The 26,794-nt window shown below is 36.5% G+C and overlaps 2 protein-coding genes and 1 non-coding gene across 5 annotated transcripts; 2 read left to right on the top strand and 1 right to left on the bottom strand.

Moving 5' to 3' along the window:
* The first annotated feature begins 14,518 nt into the window (after positions 1 to 14,518).
* On the top strand, positions 14,519 to 14,590 carry TRNAQ-CUG (transfer RNA glutamine (anticodon CUG)). Its single transcript has one exon. It is a non-coding gene; the product is annotated as a tRNA-Gln (tRNA).
* Positions 14,591 to 16,159: 1,569 nt separating this feature from the next.
* LOC114248131 (intraflagellar transport protein 22 homolog) lies at positions 16,160 to 26,032 on the top strand. Its single transcript, XM_028181263.2, has 4 exons — positions 16,160 to 16,369; positions 17,066 to 17,241; positions 18,714 to 18,916; positions 19,003 to 26,032. The coding sequence occupies exons 1-4, from the start codon at positions 16,325 to 16,327 to the stop codon at positions 19,110 to 19,112; spliced, it is 534 nt and encodes a 177-aa protein (XP_028037064.2). The 5' UTR covers positions 16,160 to 16,324; the 3' UTR covers positions 19,113 to 26,032.
* Positions 19,924 to 26,616, bottom strand: su(sable) (suppressor of sable). Of its 3 annotated transcripts, none has more exons than XM_028181262.2 (2): positions 26,464 to 26,616; positions 19,924 to 24,037 (listed from the first exon to the last, which is right to left on the bottom strand). In XM_028181262.2, exon 2 carries the CDS (start codon positions 24,022 to 24,024, stop codon positions 20,461 to 20,463), a length of 3,564 nt encoding a protein of 1,187 aa, XP_028037063.2. In that variant the 5' UTR covers positions 24,025 to 24,037; positions 26,464 to 26,616; the 3' UTR covers positions 19,924 to 20,460. The 3 variants fall into 3 exon arrangements, with proteins under 3 accessions (XP_028037063.2, XP_089585331.1, XP_028037060.2); XM_089729205.1 differs by having other exon boundaries at positions 26,386 to 26,583; XM_028181259.2 differs by lacking the exon at positions 26,464 to 26,616 and adding an exon at positions 25,572 to 26,025.
* Positions 26,617 to 26,794: the final 178 nt, after the last annotated feature.

The following is a 26,794-nucleotide window of genomic DNA, read 5'->3' as shown; positions in this document are numbered from 1 at the left end:
CTGCTCCCACTGTCCCTCAAATTTCCAGCACGTAGGAATCATTCACGGGTAGCTGTTATTTTTATGTATATGAAACTTCGACGTCATAGTCTCCCACAGTATGGTAAATCTACTAAATTTAACTGACTAAATTTATTGTGCATTTGTGAAATCATATTACTTTAGTTTTACAAGAACAGTCTGAAGTCGAATTTGAAAAATAGCATTTTGCATTCGTCCGTTTGTTTTTTTCAAGAGACCTAAAATGCTGAATAAAAAGTCATTCAATTCGAAATACTTGGTATTTCAAAACTTTATGTTGGTAAGACAACATCAGGCCATTGTGATTGATGACCGGGGATGTTTGGATTGCCTCCGGGCCAGAAATTCTTTTGGAATACAAATATAAATCAAGATCGGTGCACTGAATGCATTTGATTTATCTCTAAAAGTACATTCTACTTTTTTTTATTTCTTCTCGATTTTGTATAGCCAATTTAGCTAAACATGCTATCTCACAGTTTTATTCTCTCATTCTTAATTTCATAATATTACATACAATGCATGTATTATATCGGTGATGTTGATGTTAACAATTCTTTATTACATTGCCGTAACTTTGTATACTTCAAATAAACGCAAACGTCTTTTTGAAGCAAATAAGGATAAATAATAGAATGCACATAATCATTAACATTTACTTACGCGATTATACTTAACCAAAGGTATTTTTCGAAACAGTCACTTTCTGATTAAGTCTTTAGCGCGCTGATGTGTAAATAGCTGTGTATGTAATGCGTATAATGTCTGTAATGTGTATATTTGCTAGTCTGGTCTCGAAGCAGTTACTTTAGGATAATGTGAAAATTATAAGATCCATTGTAATTAGTATCCTTGATTATAATTTCTCTTCAACCAGTGAATCCCGACCAGGCTTCGCCGTAACTATCCTTAATTATATTAATCACAGCCATTTTTAAAAGCGACGCGAATCCATCATAAAAGTTACTATTTAAAAAATTTGTCTTAGAGTACAAAAATTATCAGGACAAAGATTCAATTACTAACGCAAATCTTAACTGGATAGAAGACATGAACATAACACATGTAAACCAAAAAAAAATCGCTTTATTCGGTACATTAATATGATATAATAGACATGTATTAGCAAAAGGTCACTTCGATAAAGCGGCACGACACGAGAACCCTCTCATCGTGGCCGCCGTTAACTACATTCCCGATCCTGCGGACAGAATGGAAAGCAGTCGACGTCGCCCAAAACACGTCATCTCGGAGCCTCCCGATCCACTAACGGTGCTTTTAGGTACTTCAAGCACCGGTCACCGTTCTCGTCGAACCCGTCGCTTGCGACGAAGGGCTCGACGAGTAAATTAACTCTCAGACACAGCCCACTGAGTTTCTCGCCGGATCTTCTCAGTGGGTCGCGTTTCCGATCCGGTGGTAGATTCTGCGAAGCACGGCTCTTGCTAGGGTTCGTGTTAGCATCGTCATCAGGTTTGAGCCACGTGAGCTCACCTACTAGCCACGGTTACGCTGAAATAGCCTCTAAAGGCTATCAGCTTAGGTAGGAAAAAAAAAGGAAAAGGCAATTCAGTTTCATAAGTTTCTGAAATTAATACGAAAATCGAATCTTAATGTATTATATATAGTAATTTTCATATGTTTATTAATGTGACTTCATTCCGATATTTCTAATTTGTTTTATCGCATATTATTTATTAATATCGAGTTAATTTGAAAAAATAGGTGTGACAATCTCAATTCACTCTAATGTCTTCTTTTTTCTACTCGTTGGTAGCCTAAGGGACTATAACAAGCACGCAGTTTGGTAAGTGAACTTACGGGCTCAAACTGGGAGGACTTGTTAACACTAACTCTAGCAAGAGCAGTCCTTCACTAACCCTACCGCCGTAGTGGAATCGCGACCCATTAAGAAGATCCGATAAGAAACGGTTGTGTCCATGAGCTAGCTGCTAGGCTATACGTCGAATTCTTCGTCCCATTCGACGATCTAACGTCAGTGCAATACACTGTTATATACTACTTGAGTAGTAAGTAGTAGCCACTAATAGAATAATAAAAATAAAAAAAACTTAAAGTAAGTAAAGTAATTTGAATTTGCATCCCAATGAAAAAATCATTATATGAATAAATCGACGGTTTTTATTATCATTTGTTCGGAATTAGCTGGACTACCCGTAATCCTTTTCGAGAACGTTAAGCATTAATAAACTTTCCTATTGTCAGATTCTAGTTAACATCAGTCCCTAAAAGTTATCTACACAGTTTTACAAGCATTTCCATAGTTTCAAAACACATATTTAATAAATTAATGCAATTGTAATAGTTATTTAATACTTGAAATCAAAGCTAAAGCATTTGCATGACAAAAAAAAGAAGAATTGAAATTGCAAAGTTGCAATGCACCGTGAATATATTTTTCGGAACCATCCAAAAATAAGAACCATTAAGAAAGTCAAGAGTAAGAAATATTTTGTTTTAAAAACAAGATTCCAATTAATGAAGCCGTAGAGCGAATCATTTTTAAATACACGAGATCACAATAATTCCTGTACTTTTATATTCCAGGTGAACAGAAATAACGCAAACGCCTCATAAAAAGTACTCATTTTATTGTTATGTTCGGGTTCCGATCGCACGCGCAAAGTGCTATTTAATGCTAAAATTTCAATAAACTACATAAAATTCCTCGCTCATTGAATATCAAAAATGCACTCGGAGCTAAAATAAATACTTTAACACAGCGTTTTATTTATATGACAGTTCGTTGTATGAGAATATATATATATATATATATATTATATAAAAATGAATTGCTGTTCGTTAGTCTCGCTAAAACTCGAGAACGGCTGGAACGATTTGGCTAATTTTGGTCTTGAATTACTTGTGGAAGTCCAGAGAAGGTTTAAAAGATTAGCTAAATATAAAAAGGCTCGGAACTAAATAAAAATAACAATTTTGTTTTTCCTTTGATGTGTCCCCCGTCGGACGGATACCTTTTGTTTGTTTTAAGTTTATTTTATACAAAAGATTAGGTCTTTTATGTATCGATTGAGGCACTACGAAGTCTGCCGGGACAGCTAGTTAAACAATAATAATATTTATAAGTACAATCATATGTTAGTGTCAGTTTAAAATCAGTCGAATGCCTACAGTGAAACAAGAAAATGTTTATTTAAGGATGCTTACGTACTCTTAGTACTTATACGAGAAATACCTTAATATGGCAGCGTAGGTGTAAATGAAATTTAAAATTCCTTACTCAGATACAACAATAAGCTTCTAAGAAACTATTTCTCATGCGACTTGACTGTTACTAAGAAAGACACGACAAGAATGGAGTATTTTTCATCTCAAGTCTCTGCGGACTGATTCATTGCCGCTGAACTGATTCATTTACAATATCAGATAGCATCGGCTAGTTTATTGGACATTGTGCGTACGTTCTGATCAACGATAAGATGATACTGTGGTCGCCACGGTAATCAATTACTACCGCCTGCCCACAGACTCCCATTCACGGCTTAACATTTTTATTGCAGCAACCGAGCGCGAAAATTAAGCACTCGTTACATTCTTAAGATGGATGATAAAGCGGCAATTGAATTTAAAAACGTTTTGTGTGTTTAATTTTTTTTGTCTTTTTGGGATCCCCTTAAACAATTCGACGTCGGATGGAATTGCTATTTGCATTTTTTATCCGAAGCCGAGTATAGATTGTTGTTAAACGGTCGCAATAAACAAGCATAATTAGACTTGATGAGACGTTACGTGTTTTATTTACAAAAAATAAAATCCTTAACATATATTTGTATTAAAATGGCATAAGTTTTAAACTCGTATCGTGTTTTATGGTTTGCCGACATACACACAACACGTAACAACGAATATATAACTATATACCCTGGTCGTCAGCCACCCGCTTAGCCCTTTTCGCGGATAATACGCCTATGTACTGCTTGAGTGGGAAGATGTCGTTCATGCCTAGTAAACTCCAGATCGCGGCCACCAATTTAGGACAGTGGATCCAGAATTGGCGAATTGACATCAACCCCACGAAAAGCACCGCCGTGCTCTTTAAAAGGGCTCCCCTCCCGACGCTGCTGCTAGAATCTCGTCACCAATTAGGCGCGGTAACTCCAATCCCGCCATAAAAATCTTTGGCCAGCCCATACCGTGGACTTAGAAGGATAAGTACTTAGGCGTCACTCTCGACAGGGGGATGACATTCGGGCCCCACATTAAGTCAGTACGTTCCTACTCGGTCGACTCTACCCCATGATCTGCAAGCGAAATAATTATCCCTTCGTAACAAGGTGACACTCTATCAAACTTGCAAACGTTATGTCATGACCTATGCAAGTGTAGTGTTCGCTCACGCGGCCCGTACACACATCAACTCTCTCCAGGTCGTCCCCGTTTCTGCAGGATATACGTCGGAGCACCGTGGTATGTGAGGAATGTAGATCTTCACAACGACTTAAATTTAGTACCGATACATAACTATCTTAAGGAAGCATCAGAACGCTACTTAGACAAAGCGGCGCGACACGGAAACCCTCTTATCGAACTAGCCCACAGACACAGCCCACTGAGTTTCTCGCCGGATCTTCTCAGTGGGTCGCAATTCCGATCCGGTGGTAGATTCTGCGAAGCACTGCTCTTGCTAGGCTAGTGTTAGCAAATTCTCTCAGGTCGAGACCGTGAGCTCACCTCCAGTACAGACGTTGCTGGAATAGCCTTAGGCTGACAGCGAAAAGGTAGGACAAAAAAAGGAATATACTTAGTCTGGCCATAAATACTGTTACAATAAAAAAATAAAAAATTGTATTGCAAATAAAATTTAATACTTTTACAGTGTGTTAGTTTAATAAATAAATATAAAACAATTTTAAGTATAAAAAGCTTCTTCGAAGTGGTCTCCATTGGCTGCAATACAGTTCTTTAAATGTTGAGGCCAGTTATCAATAGAAGCACGCACTCTTTCCATGGGAAAATTTTTCACTGCCAATCGTACGGATTGTTTTAGGGACTCCAAATTATCATGGCGTTTAGAGCCAGCCGTACACTCTAAAACTGACCATAAATCATAGTCCAGCGGATTAAGATCGGGACTAGACGACGGCCAGTCTTCAGCTCTGATGAAGTCTGAAACGTTCGTTTCCAACCAAGACTGCGTAGACCGAGCTTTATGACCTGGCGCCGAGTCTTGCTGGAAGGACCATTCTTGATTATTGAACATGGTGTTGTTAAGGGGCTTCACTACCTTCTCAAGAATGGTATCTTGATACACTTGTGCCGATGTTTTGATACCTTTTTCACAAAAGTATGGCTCAGTCACTCCTTCATAGTGAATACCCCACTAAACCATCACTGAAGTCGGATACTACCCACGTTGCACTCTGTCAACTAATTGGGAAGCTTCCTTAGAGCTTTGAGCAGAAATACGGTCATTTTTTTTGTTAAAATGTTGCTCAATTGTAAAAAAATTCTCATCCGTAAACAAAATTTTTCTATGACCTCCCTTTGCGTACCGCTTCAGTAGTTGTTTCGATTTTACCACCCTATTCTCTTTTAAATTATCAGTTAAGAAATGACCAATACGTCTCCTATAGGCTGCAAGTCCTAAGTCATCTTTTAAAATACGTGACATGGTTCTAGGTGCTATCTTCATCTCCCGAGATAAAATCTTTTGCTTTCGGGCAGGATTTCTTCGAATTCTTTCCCTTACTTCTTTGACCACCTTTTTCGTCCGAACACTACGTGGACGGCCAGATCTTTTTCTGTCACAAACAGAGGAGGTCTCATTGCACCTATTAATAGCCCGGTACACAAACATTTTACTAATACCAAGCGTATGGACAGTTTTAAAAATTGCATTTGGCTCCATACCTACTTTGTGTAATGCAATCATAGCGATTCGGCTCTCTTTATAATATTGTACAATTTATTGGCGCCAAAATGAGAAAACTCAATGAGCAATCATAAAAAAATGACAGATTCCAAATTCAAATGTAATATTTTGTTTATTTTTAATTGTAACAGTATTTATAGCCAGACTAAGTATGTATTTGATGTGCATAACTTCATTTAATTCGAAGAATGAACTACAGTTGAAACAGCGTTAAATTTGAAATAAATAATACGAAAGTTGGTTGCCGCTGGTTGTGAATAACATGTAGGTTGAATTTATTGATCGGCTCCCGTGAATGTAGGCACTGCATATACTCGTACATAGCTATAATGTACATACGTGTTCAGATAGGTAGGCCTTTAAAAAAAATCTAAAACAACTAATTATAAAAAAAATTGGTTCCCTGGTTTTAACGTGAATCTCGAACAAAAAGATACAGTCGTAATTGACGATAAAATTAACACACTCGCCTTCCTACTTTAATGAGATACGTATCTATGTGCGTTTTAACACCGATCTGTAATTCTCGAGCCTCCATGTCAGTTAGAACTCCATAACAATTACGTTACCGCGCATCGCACTTACTGTCGTCATTTTGGTGCATTAGCATAGTTAAGTGGGCGCTCGAAGCATGACCACACTCACTTTATCGTGCACGTACTTACATGCTCAGTTTATTATCATACTTTTGTTACTTACAATGCTCCCAGTAAGGTCTCGTGCTAAGTTTTCTGAAAACACTTCACATCTCTTGTCTTTTACATAGCTGTGTTAAAACACACTAGAGGTCCCGTAGTAGTCGAAATTCGACTATAATTAATTGGAATTGTAAGTTTGTACACTATTATGATTGTATTTTATACATCTATAATCACAAATTTCGCCAAGACTACATTATAAAAATATTAACAAAGACAAACGATATTTAATCTCAATTTGACAACAGACATCAAGAACAAAAGCTTGACAATAAATAGTGTACATGCGTGTGTGCGTCAAATACATGGTATGCAGTGTGTGTAATGTTTTCTTTATTGATTTAATGTATCTTTTATGCATTATTTTTAAAAAATATGAGCATTGTGCACTTCTTCCCTATATTATCTATAAGTGTACAAAATTTCATACTCCTCCGTCCGCGCAATTTTCGTAAAAAGGGATACAAAGTTTTTGCTTCACGTAATATATAGATAGTGCTAAATGCTCTCAACTCTTTGGATAGTGAGTTTGATGTTTTTATATTTTGTAACTCTCCAAACATTGTCAAAAGATTTATTTTTATTCTCGCTTTAATACGTGATCGTTGGCGGTTTTTTCTTAAGATGTCACCTTCTAGATTGTTAGACCGATTTATTTTATGACAATTTATCCTGCAAATAGTACATGGATACATGGATAGGGTCTATAATACACTCGCGAGCAAAAGTTTGGAATCACTTACTTGAAATTGTTTTTTTTTTTTTTTTTTTTTTTATGATTGAAGGATTACTGGTGGCCCGGAGGCCTTTCCAGTTTCACCAGGACAGGTGGGCGAGCAAAGGCTCAGCCAGGAGGGGTGGGATTTGCTAACAGCTACCCGAGCGCCTCCGAAGGAGACCTAACAACTCAAGAGTAGCTGCTTCGCGAATGAATCTACTACCGGATCGGAATCGCGACCCGCTGAGAAGATCCGGCGAGAAACTCAGCGAGCTGATTCATGGGTTAGGTTGCACGGCGAACTCTTTGTCGAGTTCGACGAGTACGGTTACCGAGGTCCCTAAGCCTGCTCCTAGAGCTGAAGGCGTCTAGTGCAAAGGTTATTGGATCTGAGGGATCCGTAAGGACGTGTCTAGGGCGTCGACGGTGACTGGCTCCTGCATGATCAGGATTCGGGGAGTAGTCAGCGGCGGCTACGATAAGGCGATTATCATGACGCATAGCCTTATCGAAGTACCGTTCCGACGCTGACTTCATGTATTTCTGTATAGATTCGAGGCCCAGGTCGTCGTGTAGGTCAACGTTCCTCACGAACCACGGAGCTCCGACGGCTAACCTGCAAAAGCGGGATTGTAGAGATTGAAGGGTGTCTATGTGTGTGCGGGCCGCGTGAGCGAACACCACACTCGCGTAAGTCATGACGGGCCTTATGCAAGTTTTGTAAAGTGTCACCTTGTTCCGAAGGGACATTTTACTCCGCTTACAGATCATTGGGTAGAGTCTACCGAGAATAAACGCGGCACGGTCACGGACTGATTTTATATGCGGGCGGAATGTCATCGATGCATCCAGGGTAACGCCCAGGTACTTGACCTTCCTGGCCCAGGGTATGGATTGACTAAAGAGAGTAATCGGGGGTGTGAGATTCCTCCTCCTAATACGGGAGGAAATCCGTGTGGAGCTTCCCCTCTGAAATAGCACCGCAGTACTTTTCGCTGGGTTGATGTCTATGCGCCATTTTCGGAACCACTGTCCTAGGGCTAGGGCTGCGCTCTGAAGCTTCTTCGCGATTAGGGACTTGTTTCTACAGGGATAGTAAACAGTCGTGTCGTCGGCAATAAAGCTAAATGGGTCGGCGGCGACCGGGGAATATCGTTAACGAATAAGCTAAATAAGAGGGGTGAGAGGACAGAGCCTTGTGGGACTCCAGCTGTGAGAGGTCGTGGGGAGGAGCGGGTTCCCTCGACTCGATATTGAAAAGAGCGGTTCGACAAGAAGTCCCGTATGATGAGCACGAGACTATCCGGCACGCCCATGTTGAATAGTTTGAAAATCAAACCGTTGTGCCAGGCTTTGTCGAACGCTTTTGCGACGTCGAAGAAGAGAGCTCCCGTGTATAACGGTTTTGGTCGATTAAGCCCCACAAGAATGTGCTCCGTGAGGCGGTGCACCTGTTGAACGCATGAGTGATTTGTACGGAATCCGAATTGTTCATCGATGAGAATGCCCTTGGATGAGACGAAGTCTCTGAGGCGTTTGTAGAGCAGACGCTCATACAGTTTGCCTAGAGACATGAGGAGGCTAATCGGGCGGTTTGAAATTGGTTCCGCGCGATCTTGTGTACTAAATATTTTTTTGATAATCATAAAAATGAGATCATTTTAAAGGTTGAGCTCTTAACTTTAAACTGATATCAAATTCATTAAAATCAAGGCAGTCTTTAAGAAGCTATCTTGGATTAAGTAAAGGAATAACGAAAAAGACGTGTTTTAATTATTTGATACGTCGCGAGTTGCGGCCTATTGACCCCTAAAAAAGAACCTGTTATCGGATTTTCTTTATCAGTCGACTTTCAGACGTTGACCGGTACATATCTCCGCTACTTTTGACCCTTTACCTTGTACGACAATTGGGACAATACCTACAGAAGTAGCACAAATCGTAGCCCTATTGCAAGAAGAGCTCAGCCAGCGTTTTGTCGCTCGTCGGCTCCAAATAAGCCAGTCCTGTGTTTCAAAAGTTTGCAAGCGCTTTCAGGAGACTGGTAGCTTTATCCCGAGACCAAGATCTGGACGGCGCCGGGGCACATCGGAGAGGAATGACCGTTTTATCGTGTTAACCTCTCTCTGAAATCGGCATTAACCTGGTGTCGACGTCCAGCAGGAGCTCCAAGATGTTCGTAGGGTAGCAGCCAGCAAATGGACAGTTCGTCGATGACTCAAGCAAGCGAATCTGACTCCAAAAAGGCCTGTCACAGGCCCGAAACTCACGGTAGCTCACCGACAAGCACGCTTTCAATTTGCTCGTACCAATCTTAATTGAGAGGTTGAGCAATGGAGGCAAATCCTGTTCTCCGACGAGAGCAAGATGTGTTTGCACGGTAGCGACCGAAGAGGTCGGGTCTACAGGCGGCCTGAGGAGCGATTTGCGCAGTGCTGTTTCGCTGAAACAGTGGCTTATAGGGGGTGGCTCTTGTATGATGTGGGCCGGCATTTCCTTTGACGGTAAAACCGAGCTTGTTTTCGTGCCTGGCGGGGGACGAGGAGGCGGTCTAACTTCGGACCGGTACATTTCCAATATTCTGCTGGAACATGTCGTTCCCTATGCGGGATATGCCGGTGATGACTTCCTCCTTAAGCACGATAACGCTCGTTGTCACACTGCCCGTGGAACAATTGAATACTTCGAAGAAGTCTAGGTGTTAAGGATCTCTAAATCCCCCTCCAAACAAGTTTTTATTCTCGCCCACCACCGAGCTTCACTTCATCAAGCGAGCGCGAACGCATATACATCTTTAACGATTACATACATTATCTACTACAATATTCAACCTCATTATTATTTGTTCTTCAGTTTTTATCTTTTAATATACTTGTAAATACGAGCCAAATCGTTTCATTGAAGAGTACAATAAGACATCCAGCAAGGAACACTGGGTATATCGCCACATTGGACTGGCCTGCACTCAGTCCTGACTTGAATCCTATTGAGCACGTGTGGGATGAACTGAAGAATAGGGTTCGTTCCAGAACTTCTGCACCTTCATGCCTGAATGAGCTGAAATCGGCGTTGATTGAGAAGTGGGAAGGTATCCCACAAGAATCAATTCAAAAGCTGATCAGGTCTATGAAGAATCGTCTTCGAGGAGTTATTAGGGCAAGGGAAGGGAACACAAATACTGACATTTAATTTTAAGGCTAAATAAATTTTTTATTTATTAATTTTTGTTGTTTTATTCATTCATTATTTTTCCATATTTCCTTTTTTTCCTACCTCCTTCACTTAATCCGAGATAGCTCCTTAACTACTGGCTCGATTTGAATGAATTTGGTATCAATTTAAAGTTGACAGTAAAACCTTTAAAATGATGTGATTTTTATAATAATTAAAAAATTTTTAGTAAGCAAGATCGCGCGGAACCAATTTCAAGTAAGTGATTCCAAACTTTTGCTCGCGTGTATATATTCGAACTGATTCCTAATCTTCAATTTGAATAATTCGTATCTTGAATATCAGACCTTATTCTTTTCTCGTCTTCAACTCGTGCACACCCAATGATGAGTGTAGGTCTCTTCATATACACTCCATTCGTTTCGGTCTTCTTGCCTTTCGCATCCAATCCCTATTTTATTATATTATATTCTCCTGATCGAATTTGAAATGGCATAGCTTCTCTGCTTCTCTTAGCCAAGACTGATCATAATATGGGTCCAGAAAATTAAGATCTTTGTAGTTTTAAAGTCGTCGATGCGAGTTTGTCGGTGTTCAAATCATGTAGGCACATACGAGATATTCATTTAACACGTGTTCGAAAAATGACAAAATCATACCCCCAAACATATTATTATATAATTTGTGTAACTACTAACTATTAGGAGCCCGCACGAGTAGATACAGCCATCTTGCGTATTTCTGCTGCTATCTTCCAGTCTGAAAGGTGGAATAGCTACTACACTATGCGATTGAAATTTCGACCTCAAGTCTCAACATGATGTCGGCATGCACGTTTTGACATTCCGGTGAGCACTTAACGCTAGGTGAGCCGGTGAGCTAGGTGAGTCAGTATAATGAAGATAATCCGTCTAACAATATAAATAAGAATCCTCATTTTTAATTACCTCAATAAATATTTCTTAGGCTTAATTACACAATATTTACATTACATGAAAACTAACAAGGAGTCACATCAGCACAGAATCCAAAACGTGTCGTGTAATTTCATAAACACTACGTTATGTTATGCCACATCGTATTGATGCCGGCATCATTGCGCCACTTTGAGAAGGCGGCACGACATGAGAACCCTCTTGTCGTGGCCGCTGAAAACTACAAACCCGATCCTGTAGACCGAATGGTAAACAGTCGACGTCGCCCAAAACACGTCATTACGGATCCACCCGATCCATTAACGGTGCTTTCACACACACAAGCTTTTCCACAAATACCGGTCACTGTCCTCGTCGAATCCGCGCTTACGACAAAGGGCTCGACGAGCGAATTAACCCATAGGCACAGCTCACTGAGTTTCTCGCCGGATCTTCTCAGTGGGTCGAGTTTCCAATCCGGTGGTAGATTCTGCGAAGCACTGCTCTTGCTAGGGTCAGTGTTAGCATCATTCCGGTTTGAGCCCCGTAAGCTCACCTACTAGTTAAGGTTACGCTGAAATAGCCTCTCAAGGCTACCAGCTTAGGTAGGAAAAAAATCGTATTGAAAATGCCACTGGCGGGCTTACTTGCGTCAGTACGTAGGCACATTAAATCACATCCCAAGTAGAACGAGGCTTGGAAACCCGCCTGTGCTCCTACGCAGATTTTGCAATATGATAAAAATGACAATGGACATTATACTCCTTAAACGACCTCAATCTTAAGCAAAGTAATTCTTTATTTATTTCTGAGCATTTTAACTTTTCCGAAAAATATTCATATTAATGAATTAAATCACAATATTAATGAAAGAAAATAATATTATGAAAAGAAAAAAATACAACATATCAATTTCATAGTACATTACACGTAATATAATAGTATTTACAAAATAAAAGAGAGTAGACATTATTAAAATTAAGAAATAAATAACCGGATAAATAAAATAACTAAAATTAATAAAGAATTGCTCTTGAAATTTTTTATGAATCATAGCTTGTTAAGCGCTTCTCTTTCTATGTTCTATGAAGACGATATTCATTTATTACTTAACCCAAACTAGGCCAACCTATAAATCCCACTACTGTCGACATCCCAAAAAACAACGATTATTTACTCACACGAACAGATTTAATTTCTATAGTATAATAAATCGAACGCGGCTTATATTGCCCTTTAGCTTTTAACTTTAGAGCGGTCATTAAGCTTAATTTTATTGCAATGGTCGAACATGCAACGTAATGGTGTTGTTAGAAAGCACACCAGAATCCGAAGAAAAATCGGGTACAGTTCACAGTACCTCAGTAATTGTTATATCTTCGAATGTGAACTATCGTAATCAGATACGAACTGTAATTCTTAATTTTAAATATTAGAAAAATGTAATTGGATTCATCATTCAAACTATTCGTATTTTAGATATTTTCTTACTTCGAATACATAATTAGTAATTATTATTAATTAATTAATTAATTAATTATCAACCTTAACTTCTAGATTTTTTTGAAAATCATAATCTTTACCACTTTTAAATTGCTTCTTAATAAAATCTATGTACATAAACAAAACAATAATCAGCGTTTAACTCAATGTTCGATTTAAACATAATAACAATCATAATTATATAAATTTAACTAATCTATAACAAAATATCCGAACATCAATACATTTATTAAGTAAAATTTAAATTACAGCATTTCCATATTTAGAACCTAATCAGAATCACTACAATCATTACTTATAATTTCAATATTGAAGTAATAGTGCGAAAAAGCAAGCTGAATCATTGGAGTCAACGCACCATTGAAATTTATAGTATCCCGCAAATCTACCGGCATCGAGTCTGGAGTCGGTCGATGACCGAGGAGCAACGTTAGGATATGTTGGTACTATAGTCTAAACGAGCTAGATAGAACGTCGTACCCGGATGTTTTGCATTAGTCTACCCTTAACTACAAGTATACCTACATACATTTACATTCAAGCCTCTTTTATCACGTTGAACTCGTGTTTCAATTAGTATAAAACTGCCTTATCGATTGAAGTATTAATAAAATGTAAAAATGAAAAACATTACGATATAGGTAATGTCGCTTATTTATTATATGTGGTAAGTAGTGGTATTTCGACTGTGTGGTGTCCTGATGGCTTAGAATAGCCCACGGCTTTTTTTAGTGTGGGTCTCGTAAAAGGCGACAATAAGGAAATAGGCAGCAATGATACTATAACAGCATAGGTGCGATAGCAAAGCGGCATTTAGCCATTTACGAATGATAGGTGGTGCTATAAGTCTAAACGGCTTAGTACCACCGTCCTGCCTATCTCTACCGCAAAGCAGTCATGCATTTCAGTCTGATGAGTAGAACAACTGTTATATAATACAACAGAGATTTCAACCTCATGTCTCAAAGTAGCTAGGTATTCACGTCATTATGGAATCTGATATTCCTACGGTAGGAATATAGGAATCCTACCATTGGGAAATCATTAAAACAAACTTGAGACGGTGAAGTATCATGATAAGTTGTCGACTGCCGACAGATACTTATAAAATTACATATAGGTACTCGTAGATCTGTGATTTGGTTAGTTGACAGTTTTTTTTTTCATTATTATAATAATTTATGTATACCTACATATTTTGTAATGTCATTTGGTCAATTCGTTTAGATTTATAATGTTTGAAATAAATATTTCATCCTATCCAAATTGGTTTGGGTTTAATACGTATGTAATAATATTTTAGGTAGGTACACTAATTTTATTGAGTCGGCGCAAACACAAACGTCGACAATATTGATGTCTTTAAATAACGTGAAACTTTTCAAAGGGGCTTATCCGAGACGTAGTTTATGCTTTTTTAGGAAGCGAATACAAAATTGTCCCTACAAGCTTAGTATCGATGTCGTCGAATACAGTCGTTTTAACATTTCTAAAATTTGATACTGCAAATGCCACGTTAGTTACTACATTTTTAATGGAAAAACCATTTACTCCCAGTTTTTCACGAAGCTTCCAGAAAGGTCCCATGGTGTAATGGTTAGCACTCTGGACTCTGAATCCAGCGATCCGAGTTCAAGTCTCGGTGGGACCTACTATTTTTAGATTTCAAATAGAATTTAATTTTTTTTTTAATCCTAAAAATAGCATCAAATGTGTTTTACACATCGACTTATTATTTATAATACGCCTGTAGTACGCTCCGAGCAATTTCTCTTAAAGCTCTGTATATGCTAAGGGTTAATTAATCTATTTCGGGCAAGTCTATTTCTGCGGTAAAGCTGTCATGCAATCCACTTTGAAGAATGGGAAAACCATTATACAATAGAATTGAGAATTCGATCTAACGTGTCATGGAGGGTGGCGGCTTCCACGTTATTATGTTTTCAGTAACCACTTAACACCAAGTTAGCCGTGAGCTGGGTCACTCCTCAATGCAATAAAATAACATAATTAATATTGTTTTTATAGTTTAATAACGCGTTTTTATTGTAATTACATAAATTCTTACATTTCTTTAGTTACATTCTTTAGTTTTCGTGATCACGGACGACGATTAAGCAAAAGTAGTTTTAATTATGTCTACAACTCGGGAATACAGAAGAAAATACTAAACACATAGTAATGTCTTGTGTTGAACTCAGATACGAGTTGAAAGTTAATCAACCAATCATCGGGATACGAAAAACCGGAGTCAAATCGACATTGAATAAATTTCAATGTTTTATTGGTGTCTTGATATCATTGTGAATGTCAGTAAGGATTCAGCTCGATAGCAGAGAGATGACAAGACAGCAAAAAGATAAGTATGAAGAATAGATCTGCACTCATTATTACTACATCAAAAGTATCAAGGAAGAAAAATATTATTTAAAGCCATACAGATGCCATAATTAAACCAAATTCGGAAAAATACTTAGGATAGATTTCTTGGTCAAGGGAGCTAGAAAAGCTGACTGGATATTCTAAACAAATACATGCATGCGGTGGAATGTCTCTATAAACAAAATTGGAGTATTCCTGCTGTCGCACACACGCATCGCGATTTATTCAAATTTATGTGATAAATTTGAAGGTTCCTCTGTCTATCTTCTGCCAGTGCTTGGATTTCATACGTCATGTGGTATAATTGTCATAGATAATAGATTTTTTACTGGTGGTAGGACCACTTTTGAGTCCGCGCGAATAGGTACCACCACCTTGCCTATTTCTGCCGTGAAGCAGTGGTGCGTTTCGATTTGAAGGGTGGGGCAGCCGTTTTTTTTTTTTTTTTTTTTTTTTTCCTACCTATGCTGATAGCCTTGAGAGGCTATTTCAGCTTCACCCTAACGTTTGTAGGTGAGCTCGCGGGGCTCAACCGGAGAGTTGCTAACACTGACCCTAACAAGAGCAGTGCTTCGCAGAATCTACCACCGGATCGGAAACGCGACCCACTGAGAAGATCCGGCGAGAAACTCAGTGGGCTTGGGGCAGCCGTCGTAACTATACTAAGACTTTAGAACTTGTATCTCAAGGTGGGTGACGCGTCTACGTTGTAGATGTCTATGGGCTCCAGTAACCACTTAACACCAGGTGGGCTGTGACCTAGTCCACCCATCTGAGCAATAAAAAAAAAAGATTATCAATCTATAAAATGAAGTTTGTCATGCCAATGTCGTCTTGGTAACGCTGGGTATAAACGACAAACAAATACAATACACGATTGGGATTTCTAAAAAGAAACTTGAAATGAGTTTTTCTACATAATTATAAAGCAAAAGAATACAGTGAAGTGAAAATACAACATAACATCTACCTTTGCTAAGCTACAACGTATTGAAAAATCATCATGCAACCTAATAAATTGAAGATACTGATGATAGGTCCCTCTGAAGTAAGTTTCCATAATAATACAAAATGATCTTATGATAAATACCTATAAATTAAATTATAGCAATTAATTAAATTCCCGCGGATACTTTTTAACTTCATATACACATGTATATACATTGAAGAAGAACTTTGATTATATTACACGGGTCAACACCAAATTAGTTTTTGATTGCAAAGCATGAAATTTCGATATTTTCGATCGTAACTAAACGAAAAAAAAATACATGGCATGAAACAGTTTGCTTTTGAACTTTGATATATTCGCCACATATGAAACAAAATGCATCAGCATCGTATTTACACTTTCGTGATATTTTAAGTTTTTCTGGGCTTGTACAAAACACCTGATCGTTGTTTATGACTCCAGTGGCATCTAGTGGCACTGTGTAAACGTAAACACCCCTCTCATAGCGCGGTTTTTTTTAAACTATTAAATTTAATTAAAATTTATAAAAAAATTGAAAAATGAGTATTATTACTATATCTATCACAAAAGCAAAATTTATACAAACAAAAAGGTATTTTATTTTCTTTTTTGTGAATAATTAACCAAGTATAAATGTTAGGACAAAGAACGAATTTTTTTTTGTAGAGTTGTGTTATCAATTGGCCAGATTAATATTATTTTAACATTCAAAAGTCTGTCTTGTCTTAGGAATAATGAAATTACAATTTATTTCCGATTTCATTTTTATAGAGTGGCAAAACTCAAATAGCTAATTTTTTATCGAATTCTATTAATATTGATGAAGCGGGAAACCCGAAGCCTACTCAAGGAGTAAGAATAGTGGAATTCGACCAGTCAAATATAAACTATAACGGAAAGAATAGTAACGTAGATATAGAATTGTGGGACTGTAGTGGTGATCATAGGTAAGTGTTAAATATTTTTTTGTTAACAATATCAAATGACTGCCTAAATTATAACTTCACGATAACTTGCTATTCTTTGTGGTACATAAAAACTTAACTAAAACTCTCTTGTGTCAGGCGTATCTTTAGTACGCTTTTCTATGTCAAGCTTTGGTTTGCCCACCGATTGCCGAGGAAGGTTTTTTCAGCTTATGTATATGTCTCGTTCTTTGGAACGATTTGCAACCTTTGACCATTTGATAAATTTAATTATATGAGGTGTGACGTGACGTGATTTATTCCAATAAATTCATTGTATTCTTTAACTAAAGATAGAACGCGCCAAAATTTTTAATCTAGCCAGGCAGGTCCTAACTGAATTATATGAGCCTACATATTAATTTATTTTATTCGTAACTAAATAGCTAAAAGTGTGAAATAAAATACATTATTGAATGAAACAAACACCCGACTAGTTTAAAATACACAATATAAATGTAATTTAAAGGTCAGCAAAAGTATTGTAGGCAAAGCAAGGGGATAAAACATACGTATGTGTAATTTAAACACTCGTCTGTAATAAATACATTTACTAACATTCGAGTTATGTATCATGGGTTTTACGCTCGCCTTAATGTAGAAAAATAAATTGTATCCCTCGGGAACAGACCTTTTTATGAATGAAAGATGCTCCATGTAATTTTTTGTACTCCCGACAACGTGTATTACAAAACTCAGTGTATCAGTGTAGTCAAGACTGTCTTCATTAGTCCAGACTTGAAAATACAAGAAATTCACGTTCGAATTTATTATACTATAAAAGCATGGATTATATTACGTTTGTTTTATGGTGATATTATAGTTTGTGTTTTACTTTTATGTATTTGTAGTGCAACCGAATTCTTAGTTTCGTTCAATAATTTATTTTATTACTACGTGAAGTTTTTGACCGATTGTATTTTAAGCCGGAACATAACGTTGTTTGTTTGTTTTTTTTATGGCACTAACTCAATTTATTTGACGTGATTCTCAAACTGTAAATAAGATTCAGACCACTTTCCACCAGACAACACCAGAAAAAATAAAAGTTACTTCAAATATGAAACTAAACGAAGATCTTTGATCACCTCATTCAATTTTGTCAGCTAGGTATGCACCTTTAATAATACCATTTTCGATATCCACGCATTAATCAGTGACTAAGATTAATGTAATGATAATGCAATTTAAAATTACTCGTTTTTTTAATAATCATTACAAACCATGTACCTACCTAATCATGTAGATACCTACGCTTAATGACGCACCAAAAAACCTCGGATGAGTCAAACATGAGTTGTTTTATCGAAGCAGAATTAAATGACTATTTTTTAATTTTGTGTACTGTAATTAAACTCTCACAATAATTGTTTTAATACTAAAATTAATCGTCCCTCGTAGCATAGCCTCCCTCCACGTCTCTACCTAGATTGTATGGACGACTCACGTTTCAGATTCGAATCATGCTGGCCTGCTTTAAGATTTGGAGTTAAAGGAGTAATTTTAGTTTGTTCATCCAATACATCAGAAGTCGCTCCTAGAGAATTAGAATTACTATATAACTACTTTGTATCTCAACCAAAGCTATCCACTAAACAGTGTGTGGTGTTTTACAATTGCGCTGATGATCAATACGATGTCGGTCATCTTAATTTATGTAAGTAGTCATCATTCGTTGTTACGTAAATGATTCATAGAAATTGTTGTATTTCAGATACCTATATTGAAAAATTTCATTTTCAGCTTCGACATTTTCAAGAATATCTCAAGTCGCCGTGAATTTGAGAACAGAACGTGAACGTTTGAAAACTGAATTTTCTAATTACATAACCTCTGTACTTCAGTCGGTATAAAGTATAATATTATCCGGTGACATCATCCTTATGTATAGAATTTGGAGAAAAATAAATAAACGCATACTTACGTATATCACTGTGACATTCATTTTCATTCCACTGAAAAACATGGAAAAATCGAAGTTCTGGGCATAGTTAATAAGGTAGTCAATGTACCAAATACAAGTTCAATCAAAGTTAAAAAAGTACATTTAAACATGAAATTTGAGATCATAAGTTAATCGTGATCATACAAGGTTTAAGTATATTTAATTACGTAAAGCCAAAATGCCGCAACAATCTTTAGAGGATCTTCTGGAATGAAAAACACAGACGGTAGATATGTTTCCGAGACTCGTTATTAGCGGTCACATATACTTCCGCTATTTAATTATTAAAAATATAATATTAAATAAAAATATAAGATATAATATAATTTTACATACGAAAACACGGACGTAGTTCATTGCCAGAATTTGATTAGCCCAGTTGTCCATCAAAGACAGCAACCATGATAATTACGTATCTTCAGATATTTTTTTTACAAAAAACAAATTCTTTTCTTGCACAAACACATATGTTTAAAATTGTTTAAATCAATTATATACTTCATTTAATTAAGCATTTTTATTTAATACTTAACAAAATGTTTAGTTTTATTCAGTGTTTACGAAGATAATTTATGAGTGTAACACAATATTAAGGTGAGTTTCGACGTGCGAAGGTCAATATTGCAAAATATAAATTATACTGTTTGGTATCGATATCATGAATTCATAAATTCGCTTTGACTTACGAGCCTATGGTGAAGGAACGAAATGAACACAAATATATAAAATAAATTTATTTAAACTCGAGTAGGCCGCTGGCAATATTAGACTAAGGATGCCTTATAACGATTTAGCTAAAATATTATGCTAATTATTGCTTTTAAGTTTGAATAATTTTACACATTTCCTTAAAATTAACGTAATTAACTTTAAACCTAGTTTGTCTTTGAATACCGTTTCTAAACTCATACTTGTTCGATATAAATATTCAAGATGACATAGTCATTGTAACGAAAACTAAAATCTCATTTACAAACTTGCACTCAGTCTTAAAAATTTGGCTCCTCATGAGTACGTTGTTAACTATATCAAGCCTTACGCTATTTTAGTGATTTTAAACTAACTAACGTTAAATTACAATTGACAGGATTACTATACAAAAAACTGTAAAACTTATTGGATTATAAAATATAAAATCTATGTAATAATCCGTAATTAATTATCACCTTGATCACGCCCAGTTGTGGAAGGATTCATCTATATTATATCTACAATAATTTACATATCTTAAACGCATGACTTTCAAACATTATAAGTTAATTCCTATCATTTTTCCAATTACCACGATCGTTGAAATTCTTTCTGTCTCTATTCCCTCTACCTGGGCCCCCTCGATTCCACCGATCGTTTCCGCGACCGCGATGCCCCCCTCTGTTCGGAAATCTGGGATAATTTTGTTCGCTGTCGACAAAGTTAAAGTCATTACCCGAGCCGGGTCCGTTAAACGGCATGTTCCCGTAATTGTTTGGTCCACCATAATTACTGGCATTGAAGTTATGAGGTATATTTGGAGCTATTCCGAGTAGTCCAGGAGTAGGACCGCCGCGGGGGTCCGTGAACCCATGCATGTTTCCTAAATTCATATTATTCAGGTTATTCATGCTATTCATGTCGTTCATATTATTCATGTTATTCATGTTATTCATATTGTTAATACCACCCATTCCCATTGGGGGAATGTTCATTATATTCATACCACCGTCTATCGGACCCGATTGCATATTAGAATTTAAACCGAAAGGATTCGTATTCTGATTAATATTAGACGGAGTCTTCAGTAAAGCTTCTTTGGGTTTTGGTAGATATGAATACTCTCCATTATCGCCCAAAGTAATACCTAAATTAGTAAAAATATTGCATAAAATCGAATTGCTTTGTATAAAAGAGAGATCAATTTTTTTGCCTGTAACATTGTCTTGGTGGAACTGTTTGATCATCTGAGTTACTGGTACTAAATGTTGATTGACAAATATTTTCTGAGTGGAACTTAACTCTTTGTACCAGTTTGAATTTTGTAAAATGGTTTGTAAGTCCAATGTCACAACTTTTTGATCCTCGTTGCTTTCTTTGGGCTTCCGGCGGGGATCAATCCTAGGCCCTGTCGCACTTAACGCTTTAGTTGACGTTTTTTCGGAATCACTATTAGTCTCTTCTGTCGATAGCCTAAAAACTTTTCTTAACCTAGGATCAACAAGTGCTTGTGATTTCGCCGTACTATTTTTTATATCAGAGTAATCTGGTCGAGGTATATAAACCGTTACTAATTTATAAGGAATCGGAGGATGACAATTTATAGATGCGTTTATTTCTGATGCAGGTGTATAATTTGGCAATGGCTTAAATGGTAATCCTAAACGGAAATCAATGTCACCACTGGAGCTCTGGCGTAAATCTGTGTCTCCAAATGCAGGAAGACTCATATCCGGGTTACGTAAATCAACATCCGTGCGCCGACGTCCATCCGTAGGCTCCCCGTCAACACATTCATAAATTGAAACTCTTGATGGTTTTTTACTGCCCAGCTTTTTAAAATTTTCCAGCGCTTTGTCTGGAGATTTCCTAGAACGAGGATCACGTGACTTTGGCGAGCTAATACCACTGATACAATTTTCATTTTTCGTATCCTGTAAATTATTTTTCATTGTGTTAAGTAATTTTGTGACTTCTTCGCTAATATCTATTTTTGATAAATCTCCGATTCTATTTAGAACAGCTGATGGTTCTATAACGTGTGGTGCAGGATTTTGTGGAGATTGAGACGCTTGTGGAGACATCAATGGCGATTTCTTTTTACTAGCTTTTTCTTCGTCGCTGGAGTACCATTTTTCGTCTATTAATAAATTATTGTCATCGTCATCATCAGTAGTTGAACGACGATGCCTTTTTTCGGGATTTTTAAATAATGGTTCCGGATGAAGAAATCTTATGTCTGTATCACACTCTCGTTTTAAAGACGCCCCGTCTGCATTTGACAAAATTAACCTTGGTGTCTCTTCCACAAACGGTAACACTCTGTGATCTACATCCTTTGATTCGCTGGATACTGCTTTATTGTTTTCGAACGGTTCGTTTGAAATATCAATGTTCTCCTTATCTTTACTAGCAAATTTTAAGGCATCTTTTGTATATTGATCGATATCAATTGTATCTTTACTTATTCCCAATTCTTTTGAGGTTTCAACTCTATCGTTAATATCTTCGGTTTGCAAAATTGATATTGAATGTTGAACACGCATGTCTACGTCTTTTCCTGGAAGGTCAGTCTGGATAGAATTATTACTAGATACGGGAATTACAGGTGGTACTCTTAAATCCAGGTCTTTATTCGCCGCAGCGGATCCTAACAAATTAGATTGACTGTCATTTGAATTATTTATTAATCCTAATTTTTGAATACTCATTGTGTTTAGTTGAATTTCGGTTATTTGTTTTAACGAAAGACCTATTGTATTTAGCTGCAAAACAGTTAATTGTCCAAGTTGATCTAAATTTTCAATACCCATTTTGATTAGGTCAGATATTTGTCGCGGCGTTAATACACCATTGAGGTTCTTCAAACTTAAGACATTTGTATTGTTGGTAGTATTACTTGGAGACATGCTGTCATTATAATTCTGTTTAGAATTATCATTTTGCCACCTTGACTGTCGTACTTTAGGCGATATTTTATTTTGCTTATCATTATTGGATTGATTTACAGAAAAATCAGAACCTTGAGGGTTCGGAATACTTAATTCAAACAACGAAGGAATAGTTTTTTCTTGACTTTCCATAAAGTCAGGATATTCCTGTTTCAGTTTTGCTTGCGTAGCTTGTAACATTTTCAGAGCTCCTTCTCGATTTAGTCGGGGAAAATCACCTAAAATCTCTTTGGGCGCCGATTCTATGTGTTTTAAAAGAATATTTTTTAAACTTTCAGTCAGTGGTTTACCATGGGCAAATTTACAATCATCTTTGTAAATACAAGGAAGACCAGTGTGATAATATTTACAAGGAAAATCCGCGTGCATATAAAGACATTTATCTCTTTTAGCACAACAATCCATTAAATAAAATTTGCAAAGTTCCATTTTCCGTGGAGGATGAACATCGTGCGAATAAATGCAATCATCTCCTTTATGGCATTTTCCCTGCATATAATACAAACAAACTCCGTCTGTATCCTGCATCGAATGTGCCGCCCTTCTTTTTTCATTTTTACCTCTATCATTTTTAAATCGATCTCTTTGCTGGTGTTTTTGCCTTTGTTGACGATGTTGATGACCGCGCGATTCATGGCTGCTGTCTGAAGCATAAGAATCTCTGTCATCTTCTTCATATGCTTCAACCGGAGACTGTTTCTGTACGGGGGATGCACCTCTCACACACATCATTTCACTCTCGTCCATTTCATCGGAATACTCTTGTTTCTTACGTTTTTTACTAGAACCTTCTTTTGTATCATGTTTCTTCCTTTTTTTGTATCTACGACGATCCTCGTCTAACCTAGATTGATCGTCTTCGGCTTCATTTTTATTCATAGCCTTTCTAATTGCTTTCTCGATATTACTAGCAAAGTCATCCTCTACAGGACTACTATACCTGCGATTCTTTTTGCTTTTATCCTTAGACTTATGATCTTTGTTGGATTTTGATCTCTTTTTCTTACCTGATTTTGAATAATATTGATCCTGAGTTTCAAGGCTTTCTTTAGATTTTTCTTCAAGCTTAGATGAATTTTCATTGATAATATCAACATTTTGAGTTTCAGTACTTTCCTCATCTCCACTTTCAATCTCTCCATCTTCAAGGTCGTCGTAGTTAGTTGTAGATTGTGCCATTATGAAGTTTTCACTGTAATTCAGAGAAAAAAACGATTTAACTTCAAAAATAACGGAGACTGCACAGTTCAACTGTATTTTTTCGAATCAAACGACAATAATAAATACAAAAAAAGAACGTTTGTATTATACATAATACTGACAAAAACTCCAAAATGAACTCAATTTTATCAGTTTTGAAGTAAATAACACACTAAATTGTTAAAGATCATTCTGATGATGATCATTTAATTCTAAGCATTAATTCCTTTTCAAAATTCAACTGCTTTCGTAAACTAAGATGTAGGCATTAAAAGGGAATGTAATATCTAAGGAGATCCTCAATAATATGATAGTTTCATCAAAGAACAGAATAAGAACTTACGGCAGACAAAAATGTAACTACAAATGAAATGATCTAATCATAAAACCATATGTTAGGCGTTATAGTTTACTATTTTAGTTCATTACCCGGTACATTTATGTACATAGAGGTTCAGGTCCCTACTGACCGCCGGGTAGCGGCGAGGCCATAACGCTGAGTCATACTTTGCCCCACGTAGACCCATTACGCCCAATGATTAAACAATTTTGCAAGAATCAACAGAATTTGTTTAAAATGCTAGCATAACATACAATATCATTGCAAAAAGGGATAATCGCTTCTCTGCACTTCCACTTCTACTATCCTTTTAAAGCATTTTATAGCTACTAAAACTGAGAGATTATGCCACATTAGTAGCTATAACAATGCTCATCGTAGTTGTTTTTCCAATAGACTATTTCTGAGGCATACATTAATCTACTCATAGTTTTAAACGTTATACATCTCATTCACTGTCTTATAAACAAAGAATGGAAAGAAATCCGGTAAATTTGTTAAAACAAGTAATACATAGCTATTAACGTAAACAAAAATACAAAATAGGTATCTTTCGAAACTATGAATCAGTCAAGTGAGCGTTTCGAGAATTGTATATTAAATAGGCGATTGAAATAAATAAGTATCAAAAATTAACGTTCGTTTCTGAAATCAGAAAATAAATGTTTTACTGGTAATAGATATAAATACGCCATTTCTTTATCGTATGGGAAATACATTCAAATACACACCGGTGTCTATGAGTACCTACTGTGTGTGTGCGCGTAAGAAATCGATTGCGACAAAACAACTAGTGACTGCTTGGTGTGAAAGAGACAAAAAGATGAAAGACATTTTAAATAGGTCATACATTGTCACATCAACTACGCTGAAATTTTGGTTATATAGCCAACATTTAATTTAAATAAGATATTTGAGATAAGTTAGGTATGCTTATTAATGTAAATACATAAGTGGGCATAAATAAATTCGTATTTATATAATAATCTTTATATGTACCTAGGTACGTTCTGAAAATCAAAACCTTTGTGTAATCAATGTGTAATTACATAATATAGCACAACACACACTTTCAACGTTCAAAGTTTCAACATTAAATCTGTTCGAAAATGTTCTTAATAGGTTATCTATTAATAAAATATTCCAAATGGACACGGACGTGGCCTTTTTTGCTTAGATACTATACCTAATATTCGTAGAAAGTATAAGCATTGGAAATATTCTCCAAAAATCACAATAATGCTTGTTTGCGATGATAGACCAAATCAACATAGACAGTCGAAGTCGGTACAGTAACTGTTCATAGATCCACTACTTTCAAATTTAATAATTTGATGAATCGAACAAAGTAAGCAGTGGGTGGCCGTTCACATTTCACAATGTCTTGCTGGGTTGCGGTTTCGCCGCGGTATGACATGACGTCAGCCTTCTAGAACAGCAAGATCTATATTATTTGTACTTTCTTTCATTGAGGTCACGCGGTGTTACACTCACACAAAGGCATTGAATATGAAAGTATACGACGATAAAGACTGCGCATATTGCGCAGTTAACGCACAATAAGTTAAATACTTGTGGTTTTTGTAATACGAACATCAACAGATAATACACCTAAATAGTAAATGTTACGAGTCACAATAAGAGAAAAATAGATGGGAACCAACACCCGTACATAAAATTAAATGTAAATATATACATAAATATGGGATTGACGAGATACGTTCCAAAGCTATTATATATAATTGTGTTATATTATTTAATAAGTGTAGCTGGCGTTAAAAATGTTTTTAACATTCTCATGCAAATTTTGCCAAGATGGCGGCTACGATACAATCGCGTGATCAATTATATGCCGCCATTTTATGATGGAATTTTTTCCAATCATTACTTAGATTGGAATCACATTTTGAACGATATTACCCTTTGATATTACCATTATTCTGAACATCTCCAGTATTACTCGATAAGCGATAATATGTAATGAGTAGCACGTAGACTACCTGATCAAGCACTAAAATGGGGGCCACGCGTTCATTATTGTCCTAACTAGCAAATAATATAAGTGTTACCAATCTTACATTAATCAACGGTTCACTATGTGCGACTACTATACGCCATGTATTATGTAAATATTCATAGCATTGTTGCATTAGACGAAACAAATCGAGTGCGCTACAATGATTTCGAACGACGACTGCTGCAGAACATGGCAGTGGGCTTAAAATTTTTAGTTCGGTCTTTCAGCACAATCTGTTGAAGCGCTGGTGAAGCGGAAGCTATAGCGCCATCTACAAAGTCAAGCTGCAATTTTGATACTTTAAGTGATGCTCTTAATACTAAAATATCAGATTATTTGATTATAAGTCATAATTACAGCTTTTATGTGAGTTCAAAAATATATAAAGTATT

This window comes from Bombyx mandarina, chromosome 08 (assembly GCF_030267445.1).
Source record: "Bombyx mandarina strain Sakado chromosome 08, ASM3026744v2".
In the NCBI taxonomy this organism is placed as follows: Eukaryota; Metazoa; Arthropoda; class Insecta; order Lepidoptera; family Bombycidae; genus Bombyx; species Bombyx mandarina.
This window is presented reverse-complemented; position numbering and strand designations above follow the sequence as displayed.

Excerpts from the sequence above, each read along its gene's own strand:
- LOC114248131 (XM_028181263.2), top strand. The coding sequence starts at position 16,325 with ATGCAACCTAATAAATTGAAGATACTGATGATAGGTCCCTCTGAA. Across the intron at positions 16,370-17,065 it reads TGATGATAGGTCCCTCTGAA|AGTGGCAAAACTCAAATAGC; the intron begins GTAAGTTTCCAT and ends TCATTTTTATAG. Across the intron at positions 17,242-18,713 it reads GACTGTAGTGGTGATCATAG|ATTCGAATCATGCTGGCCTG; the intron begins GTAAGTGTTAAA and ends CTCACGTTTCAG.